At 34.2% G+C, this 10,736-nt stretch overlaps 1 protein-coding gene across 1 annotated transcript in view; it reads right to left on the bottom strand.

The window, feature by feature from the left end:
* Positions 1 to 10,736, bottom strand: part of MYOF (myoferlin) — a 71,232-nt gene that overhangs the window by 9,124 nt on the left and 51,372 nt on the right. Inside the window, exons 32-41 of the mRNA XM_009334805.1 lie at positions 10,319 to 10,396; positions 8,334 to 8,515; positions 8,082 to 8,240; positions 7,827 to 7,925; positions 7,362 to 7,523; positions 6,667 to 6,832; positions 5,981 to 6,057; positions 2,134 to 2,145; positions 998 to 1,096; positions 230 to 355 (exon numbers count right to left, since the gene is read on the bottom strand). Coding sequence (XP_009333080.1) covers positions 230 to 355; positions 998 to 1,096; positions 2,134 to 2,145; positions 5,981 to 6,057; positions 6,667 to 6,832; positions 7,362 to 7,523; positions 7,827 to 7,925; positions 8,082 to 8,240; positions 8,334 to 8,515; positions 10,319 to 10,396 — 1,160 coding nt within the window. The remainder of the gene's footprint in view (positions 1 to 229; positions 356 to 997; positions 1,097 to 2,133; positions 2,146 to 5,980; positions 6,058 to 6,666; positions 6,833 to 7,361; positions 7,524 to 7,826; positions 7,926 to 8,081; positions 8,241 to 8,333; positions 8,516 to 10,318; positions 10,397 to 10,736) is intronic.

Raw genomic sequence — 10,736 nt, forward strand, 5'->3', positions numbered from 1 at the left:
AATGATATTTCTTGTAAATTAACATGTATCACATTTAGCGTGAGCAATGTGTAGCTGTACCTTCTTTGAAAAAGAAGGGCCTGTACCTAAGTAGTTACGAGCATCTGTTGCCCCTATTACCGCATGCATCCATATTTAGGCTGAAACGCTTGCATGTAGACTTACTTAAATGATAACCACTTACATTCAAAAGACTGCATTTGGTTGTTGCCCATTATTTGAAATTTACCTTGAATTCCCCAACCACTGACGGATCATCACTGTCCTCAGATTTGCCTCTGTATAGTTTAAATGTATCACAGAAGTCTGTTAAGCTATTAAATTCAGGTACTTTTTCCAATTCACAGTCGTACACCTTAAAAAAAAAAAAAGGAAAATGAAAAAAGTGCAGTTTAGAAATTATCATACATATCAACTCCACTATTGTGGCATTGCAAAGTGTATTGTATATTTGATGGAATATCTTAAGGAACGAAAGCATTTGGAACTATTTTTACTTTTACGTCGAAGCAAATGCAATGTTTGGAGAACATGCTATCAAGCTTCATTTAGGCCTTACTAAAAACAGAGTAAATAGCATTTCACAAGCTTATCTTTACTTTGTTAGGTGTATTAGATGAGAAATGAAAGTTGTCTGGCTTCAACTTTTAACCAACAGACAGTAAAAGTACTGATCCTCTGTGTTCAGACTTTCTCAATGTGTATGTATGTTTAGGATCTGCCTGGCACCCAAAGAAGTCAAGAGTAAAATTCCATTTGACTGAAGGTTAGATTAAACTCTTAATACATCTCTTAATAAGTGTAGTTAAGTAGAAGAGAAGCAAAGATATCTTCTGAAAACCTTCATTTCACCACATGAATTAGTAATGGACCTTTACAGGAAATCGTGTACAGTTAAATTTTGAAGAGCATTTAAAAAACCAAAGGGCACAGCTCTGACAAGGTTTTGGGCCTATAAACATTGAGATATGTTAATTTATTTTATCCTGAACAATACCTTTAAAGTGTCATATCCTTTTTTAATATACTGTCCACATTTTTCATGTTCTCCTACTGAAGCATAAAATTTGCTCCACCAATCAACAATTTCTTCCTCCTTAAAGAAAAGCAAATAAAGTCTTTTATTGGGAGATAAAGCCTCTTCTATATCACGCTGGACAGCAGAAACAATGAACAATTAAGCATACTAAAAGATATTATACTCTAAAACTTATTACCCAGGTTTAGGTATCTAGTCTACAACGCAGCTGCGTTGATAGTCAACAGCCATCATACCTGGTATTCATTCCAGGAATTGCGTGACTGTAAAAACTACAGTGAACACGTTGAAAACTTTCTCCTGAGGGATAAATACGCTAGTTTGCTTTCAGCATTCCCATTTATTTCAAAACTGTTGCCATATAACAACACTGGGACAGACCTGTAACTGCTCTAACTATATATACATCATTCCATTAAAACCAGCAGAGATTGTCTGTATTGTGACAGAATCTTGCAGTTGGAGATCTACCTTAATGTTTGCCAAATGCAGTTGAAAAGAAGGAGCAGTGAGTCTTGCCTTCTTAAAAATAATAGTTCAATAAGCCTCATGAAACCCTAGATGCTAGCAATCTATATGTTCCACTAAGTATTTCTGTGGGGATTTTTTGTATTTTTACTTATTTAAGTCTGATAATCACTTTGTTCAACAGAGTGCTATTTTCTGTATTTATCCATAGGGAACACATAATATAATTATTTGCCCCTCAAACATACCTCAATTGGTAATGAATAGTATTCATTCACTGTGAATGAATAGAATGAATAGTATTCATTCACTGTGTAAATTCGAAAAAAATCTTTTAAGATTGTTTGGATTTAAAGAGAGTGTTAAAGTATTATACAGATCATTAAATGCGAGTTTGGGGCTTTTTTAATATCTAAGGGTTATTATTTCAGTCTTGCCTATTTTTCCTAAATTCACCATTTTACAAGTTGATTGTAGGTTTTATGTCAAACATTTCCAGAGGTTACTGTTCTCATCCACACACTTAAAATGCTAATTTAGGAGGCAGTATTGATATACTGATTTTCAACTGGAGATCTTACTTACAAGAAAGCGATGTGTAGATTTTTAAAAGCAGTACACATTACCTTTTCCGTAAGCTGCTCACGAGGATCAATTTATAAAAAAGAGCAAAATAAAAAACAAGGGTAAGGATATGATTTGTAGAATTTTATACAGTTAAATAGGCTTTAAAAGTTTAGGGTTTTGTATACAGTATGTATGTAAAGTAAGTTACTACATCAATAATTTATAAATACTTTTGAAGAATATTAAGACACCATGTGTTTAACTTTTTTTTTTTTTGCTGCTGTCAGTATGTCCTAGATGCGAAACTGGAGTGTATATATATATATATATTTTTTTTATATATATATATATAATATATATAAATTTTAAAAAGCAAGTTTTCAGGACCGTAAGACATTACCACCCTGTGCTTTGATCTTCACATAACAAAGCAAAACTGAGAGAAACTTGGTTTCCTTATTGTATCATTGCGGTGTTACAATCTGGATTCTATTTATTGATTTCCACAGTAGCATCATTCCCTGCTTTCATGTGTGGTTGCAGAGAGCACTGGATCTGATTTATTTCAGATGAAGAATGTTTTTAAGAGCAGTTACAAAACTGAATCTATTCCACACATTCTTTTCCAAATAAATTTCACATACATAAAATTTAAGTGATTTTTTGCCCTTTTTGAGTATTTACTTCTTTATAAAACAATTTGCTAATGCTCAACAGCCTTTTCCCTTTTCCTTCTACTATCATTTTTCAATTGTTTACAGGCTGTGGATTTTCAGGAGTCTGAAAAAAAAACGTGAAGAATTATAAAGTACAGTAAAAACCAGTATATGTGTTTATAGATTCGTCCGTATAAGTGTAATAACAATCTGCACAATCCAAAATGCTTCACATGTTAAATCACAGATACTGTAATTATGACCCGATAGTCCATTAACAGCAAGCATCATGCATCCCATTTGGAGGCCATGATTAGCAAGTGTGATTTGTGCTAGTGTTTTTATATCATACCTTGTGTTTTAATTTAAAGGCATAATCCATGAATTTTTGTGCAAAGCAGAAGAAATATGCAAAACATTTTATGAATACGAGCCAAATGCATCAGTAGGTCAGGACATGACTCTGGTATATCGTACTCATTTACTCCCATTTATTCTGTAAGTAATTATCTTGCTGGGATGTTCCGGTCTACTGTATTTTAGTAGTCTTGTCTAACTTCAAATCAGAAATAGCATAATTTTTTTCCGATTTGCATGAGACACTCAGATTTTCTAAAGGCAATTGGAGTGAAATATTCTCAGAAACCATATCATTAGTGATTCGCAAAACTCACAGGCAGAATTCATGAGGTAATTTTGAATACTTTGCCGTATTTAAATTTGACTTGGTTTAAACACTGGTTTGTAATGTTGACACATGAAGGGTAGCTTGCATAATTATGCAATAATAATTTAAACTCCCAATTTAAAGCCTTTTCACAAAATATGTTGTGTAGAATTCTGAATCTTTCATCAAAGCATAATGTTGGAACTGTTTAAATTAGGGTTTGTGGGTTTGTTTTTTTTTTCCCCCTTGATATACCTTCAAATGTCTCTTCAAATAATGCACTTGGTAGCTTTGTGAAGAAGAGATTAAGAAAAAAATAGATCAAAACCTTAAGACCGTCTTTAAAAATTCCCAAAGCAAATAATGAGTGTTCAATATTTGGGTATTATTGTTACTAAAACTGGTAAGCAGGATGTGCTCACAGAATGCCAAAACACAGAATAAAATGCCATATGATAAATTTGAGATTTTGGAGTGAAATATTCACATGGTAAAGATCATGTAACTGTGACTGGCCTTTTTTTAATGTACCCAGTGACTTCACTGTAGATTGTTATACATGAACTTTTCAAGACAAACACTGAACTATTAGCTTTTTGAACGTCTTGAAATTATGGAAAAAAAATAAGAGGATACAGTGGATCCCTAGAGAAGTTAGAGTTAGAGTTTTATTTACTGTAGGCTTATTTCATTCTCCAGAAAGTAGACTTCTAAACAAAGTTTAAATATTAATAGTGTGATTAAATAATTCCTGTTGATTGTGGTACTTTTAGTACATAGATTCCAAATAAGCTGACAAAAACTTTTTTTGTGTAATAGTTCATACATATTGTACACACATAGTAAGACTTTCAGAAGAAGGATACCTTAATATTTGTAACTAATCATACTAGACTTAAGAGCATCATCTCCTCCAAAATCTCTCTATGGAATAATTGCCAAGAGAAGTACAGCCTCATGACCACATCACATCGACATTCTTCCCCCATCTGACCCTGTTCTGGTCATCTCCATGCATTAGCTCGGTACATACATACATGCACTGTTGTTGGAGAAGCCATTTTGCTGAGTGCTGTTGACATACTGCTTAAACACTGGAAAGTGGAACGTAATTGATAAAATTTTGGCATTTTGTGTCCTCAGGGTGTTGTCTGCATACCACTTACACTTTCCACAGTTGTACTTATTTCAATTTGAATTGTTTTGAATATTCTTTCCTCTCTCATACGGATGCTATCACTGTATCTAGTGTTATAATATATTTGGCTCAGGTGATATCAAACTGTAAAAGAAATTGTGTTTCACCTTACCTAGCATTTAAAATTCTCCCTCTTATAGTTGAATTCAACTACACAAATTCAATCAATTTTGCCAGTTAGTTCAAAGTGCTAAGTTTTCTTTATTTTTTTAATCCCTTTTCTTAAAATTTTTAAAGGAAATAAAAATTCTCTGTACCAGCTATAAAGCATTCATATTACAACAGAAGGCCTAATTCAGATAAAAGTTAGAGGCTGTTCTAAATTTAAATATTAAGGACAATTTACATGTATGATGAAAGTAAATACAAGAACATGGTCTACGAGATATTTAAATTAGAGTCTGAATATCATGACATTAAGATACAGAAGAAGAAATGAAGGAAGACCAATGCAATCAATAACATACTCAAATAGCAGTGAGAATTCACAAGTTTAAATTCAGTAGTATTTACTTTGGGACCTTTGTAACAAAATAAAAAATTCTGCATTTTTTGAAAAATCAAAGTTGTGGATTAAGAACCTGCAAAATTACTATATTAAAGGGCATAACTTTTGTGCTTCCTTTAAAATAACAGGCCATAAGAAATTTATGAAAACATCTCTGTGTAAGGGGAACATTTTACAGTCCTAAAATAATTGAAAATTTTTCCTTGAAAATGTACTGTCTGGAATTTGTCTTCACTCATGTTTCAACTCAAGAGTAAAATTCTGCAAGCTGAATTATTTTTTACCTGGAGAGTAAAATCGTATCGTGATGGTCCTGAAAGAATCAGAGCAGTAGAGAGATTCACAAGGCACAACAGAAAAGAAAAGAAGTCTTAGTGCAGAAAAAATTGTTTCAGTGGTATCAGTTTTGGATGACTTCATGGTAAGAGAGGCAAAGCCATGACTGTGATAAAATGAACACCTGAAGGTCTGTGTTACCATGGCTTTGATTCTGTACCCACCAAAGCATACACCTACTTCTAGCTCCTTTATTTAGAACTGCTTAGTCTGTGCAAGATCAGGCTGCTCTAACCATCACCAGTGGACAACTGGGTAATGGTCTATCATATACTTTCAGTGTCTATTGAACAAGTGAATTCATTCTTAAGCTATTGGGTGAACTTTACCATGCACAAAAAGCTATAGTTTGATGTTTACTATATGAAAACAGAGGTTAAAATGATTAACATACTTCCTTTGCTTTCCTGTCATAAAGTAACTTTGTTCCATCTGGCTTTCCAGAAGGTTGCATATGTTTCTGACAATTTTGCTGTCTAGATAGTTTCTCAGAAATCACAGATCTGAAGAAGAAAGTCAAGCATCAAATTTCAAAGATTACCTGAGCTGCTAGCAGTGGCTGTGTGTCTTCCATTTCAATTACTGTATCCTGGCGTGGTGCAGCAGAGAGTAGACTAACTGTAAGCCAAAGATTTTTATTAAGGCAACATGGTGTAGGAAAAATATCTTACTGAACACTTTCATCAGATTTGAAATCCAGACAGTTATAGAAGGTGTAAAATAACTGGCTGTATGTTTGATCCTCTAAAGAAAGCAATTAGTTGCCATTTTTGCTAAAAATACACAATGTATTTTTGTGCAGGATACCTAAACATTTCTCAAATATATAGAATTAAAAAAGAGTAAAACTTGGAAAAAATATAGCGGAAAATGTCAGCATTGTGTTCAGAGCATTCTTGCTGGAATACTGGATCATTACTTTGGTACTTAGTGCAAGGGTAATCTGCAGGTAGTTAAATTCCAAGTTGATACTAAAGAGGAACTTCAGGGAACCAGTACACTAAGTCTGAGTGGACTTGCCTTTGCACTCTGTCCTCTTATGCTCCACAGAATATTGCACTAATTAATACTCTTAGATTTTTTTTTTTCTTTCAGATCACATTATCTCCAAATAAGTACACAACACGAGATGGCTATTCTTCAGTATAGTATGCAGAGTAAACACTGAAGATAGGTTATTCTAGCATCTCATAAGAAAGTAGAACTTTTCATTTTCCAGCTGTCTACCTTTCAGTTGTGGTGCAATGTCTTCTTTAGTAGTGTAGGGGTCACAGCGAAAGCTTTCCAGTAAATCAATAGTACACTGTCCCACGATCGGCTTCCGTCCAAATGGTCTGTGGTCTATCACTTTAATAACAAGAGATGGACTGTATAACTCCTCTTTTGGCAAAAGCTAAAAATGAAAGGTTAGAGTTTGATTATAATGCAAGCAGAAGGAAAATGAAGAATAAAGATTTCCCTCCTAAATTAGAGCTGTTACTTCATTTATTTAATACTGAACTACTATGTTCTATGGCTGTATGGCAAATGAAAATTTCTAACCTTATATTATGATTCAATAGAAGTCAGTAAGAATAATTTTAATTGCCTCAAATCTTGACTTTTCTTGACTCCTGCACAGCTCCCATCCTAGCAGTAGGAAAGCAGCCACACATCTACAGCTAAATTGATGCCTTTTCAAATAAATATATCTACACTGCACTGGATTGTGCATATAAAATTGTATAATTGGTCAATGACTGTACAGACATGTTTACATGATCTTTATTAGAATTTTCAGGCTCAGTATATTGCTTAGGTTAAGTCAAAAAAGGATGTGCAAGTTTTTCTGTTCATTCTTGCATAACAAATCCTTGACCTTTAAAAGTATGGGATAACTGATTTTGCTATAGATAGCTGGTATATAGTTTTTTGCAACGTACAACTTTCATGAAGAGAACAGAAGATGGAAAATTTGGTGTCTTTTTGAGGTTTTTGATCACCACGGATTCCACCATTTCACCCCCACATTCCACAATGAGACTCGGAGACATAACAGGTGCCAGTTGGTAGTTTTTCATGTTCCGCAACCCCCAAGCCAGAATCTGTAAAATAAAATCCAATATAAGAAAAAGTGGGAGAGATATCAATATGCTTTATATGATACTCAAAAAGTAGGAAAGAAGAAATGAAGTCTTTTCAATAATCAAATGTGACTGGCAAAATATTTCAAGGTTGTTGTTCTAGGAAAGTTAATGGAAAGAATGAAACTCAAAAACATTTAAAGAAAAAAATCCCCCGTATTTCTCACTATGAAGTATTTTTTTCTTAAAGCAAATACACAAACTTACTCTCTAGAGGATGAGATGACTGTACTTGTGTTCAGTTAGTTTAAGAATAAACCATACCTCAACAGCAGTGAGTTGAACTACTGGTCTTATTCCTTGAGGTACCATGTAAAGCTTTGGTGCTCTTTGTGATGGAAGAATTGGAAGGTTGGCGCCACCCTATTAAGACACAAACATGAGTATTAGTTTCTCTCATCTTCCTTAAATGAAATACCTTGCAAGTATTAAGACAATTCTTCACATTATGACTCACTGTGAAAGGCTATATATCACATTATATTATACACACACACAAAATATATAAGAAATATATACCTTGTCCCTCAAAATAAGTTCTGCAGCAAAAAGAATGTCTCCACTAGCTTTGCCATTATTTGTTACAGGATACCAGAGCAGTTTTGGTGTGATGTCCTCTTCTGGGATTAACTTGACCATGGGGGAACAACCACTTCTTCCAAGGAATTCATCTTTACCCTGCAACCGAAAATAGCAATCATAGCCATTAATTTAATTCTCAATTAATACAAATAAATAAAAAAGCAATCAGGGTAAAATGCATTCACCTACCACTTGGTCACTGTCAAAAAGTTCAATAACAACATTAGGTGGGTTTTGGGCTACTGTCTGTGGGTCCCCATAGATCTCAATTTCATTAAATATGAGAGTTTGGTCCCATGTAGGATTCAGAGTTGAATGAATGATCTCAGTTGTTTTGCTTTGATGGAGGAAAGAAACATGAGCATACGGATCTAAATATCATACAAAGATTAAAAGCACAGAGTTACAGACAAACAAAACACCATCAAGCCATAAGGCACACAAGCACAATGTTTATCAAATACAGGATGCTATTTTTCTTCTGTCATTACCAGTTCTATAAGCCATTCTATATAAAACTAAAGCCCACACATACACATAATTTACATTTAATAGAGCAAATTCCATTTTCTTACTAAACAGCTTCCTTTATACAAGTCTTCATTAACAGAGTAATAATTGAAATGATAAAACATCTTGCAAATCAGAAAGAGAATTGAAAACTAAAATGAAACATTGGCTATACTAATCTTCTCTTAAATATTGTCCATAGAAGCTTTTTTTGTTGTCTCCATTGATATACAACTGTACAGCCTCATAAATAATACAAAGAAATAACTCTAGTTCTGACTGGTTGCCAAACAACAGGTTCTCCCAGGCTATATTGCTCAGATCAAGCTTTGGTTTCAAACGTGCTTATTTATAGCAACCTCTTCTTGTGGAACAGCTGAATGATTAAAGTGGTCTGGGTCCAGTGTTTGGCAGGTCTTTAAATCATCGAGAGCTCTGTAGAAGGTATCTGATGATGGTCATTAACATTTCCTGTACAAATTGCAATTACTAAGGACTAGAGGCTATTTTAAAGGTTATCTTTAGGTCAGTTTCAACAGCTTCTGGCTAGGTACCTGATCAGAGTTTTACAAAATTTGGCTGACTCTTCAAACTAGTTTTAGAGGAAAATAAAATGTAGATGTGCTAGTTTACGTGTAACTGCATCTGAGGTACCTATCCTGAATTCTACATATGCAAATTAGAGGCATTTATTATTGTTTCCTTGTATTGCTTTTAAGTGCTGCATATTGAAGAAAGACCAAATACACACAGGCAGCTGTACAAAAAAGCCCTCGTTTCAGAAAACAGCACTGAGATATCTATAGCTCTGTCTCTTCTGTAACAAATGAACAAATGCATTACACTTACTCAATTATTAATTAAAACAGGGAGAAAAAGAAGGATGCAAATGGAGATTGATGGGGAAAGAAAATTCTAGGCTGCCCATTTCATCTTTATCTTTGGCTGAACTTATTTAAAGAGTGTAAAGTCATATTCTTACAGAATCTAATTTCAATTTGCTCTCTGACTTTCCAGTGGAATTTTAATTCTAATTAGCAAAAAGTAAATACTTGATAACCTGAGTATTGAATTAGCTTGACTACAAAGATGCCAAATGGATACAACACTGTTGGAATACCTAAGAGCTGGCAATAAAAGGGCAACAGGTACACTTGTATAAACAAACAAAAGCCGTGCTTATTAGTAAGGCACAGTGTAGTTTACAAGTTCATCTCAGTAATGAATTAATATAAAATACTGAACACTCAGAGGCAGTTGGTGACATAACAGCCATCCAGCTTTCTTCATCCTTTTGTGCACACTTCCTGCAGGACACCTTAGGAACTGTATGTAGTCTTTGGTTAGGAGGAGAAGATAAGGCATAGGGAGGGATTCTCATGGGAAATTCAGACCTTATTTGAATTCCCATTCCCTCACTGAGAATTCATTGGCAGCAGCAGCAGGTGCTGCACATTCAGAGCACTTCTTTTTTGGCAGCTTCTGGGGCAGTACTAACCAAATTTGGATGATATGTAATGAAGCTAGACTTCCTTTATGGCGTAGTTTCAGTAGCTGGGACCTGTGTACAGACCTTAAGGATTTAAGACATTCTATAGCTAAATCGAGTTACTAGTTCATTGCAGAAGTGGGTTTTCTGTACCATTAGCAGGGTTTTTCCGTACCTGAAAAACTGTCTTTGTCTAAAGCCATGAGATTTCTTGCCTGGTAGACGTAACAGCGAAGGTGGTAAGTATATACTCCTGTATCAAATAAATGAAAAGAGTTCAACTGCATTATTCAGGCTTCTTTTCTGTAATGAAGATATTTTGGGTTTATAAAATGTCTTACACATTTTAACTCGAGCACAAGCACTGTAATAACATTTCTGCTTTTCTTTTCTAGTGACAAGTGTACTAATACCAACGAGCTAGCACCTGAGACCATTTGTTCCAACACAACTTAAAGTAGAAATGAAAAAAAAAACCCACGATTGCTATTTGGGCTTTTTTCACTGTATCATCATCTAAAAATCCTTCTATTAAAAAATTCCTGTTTGAAATGGTGTGATAATCTAGCTCCTCCAAAGAGAAACAAGAACTG

The sequence above is a fragment of the Pygoscelis adeliae genome, unplaced genomic scaffold (assembly GCF_000699105.1).
Source record: "Pygoscelis adeliae isolate BGI_AS28 unplaced genomic scaffold, ASM69910v1 Scaffold632, whole genome shotgun sequence".
NCBI lineage: Eukaryota > Metazoa > Chordata > Aves > Sphenisciformes > Spheniscidae > Pygoscelis > Pygoscelis adeliae.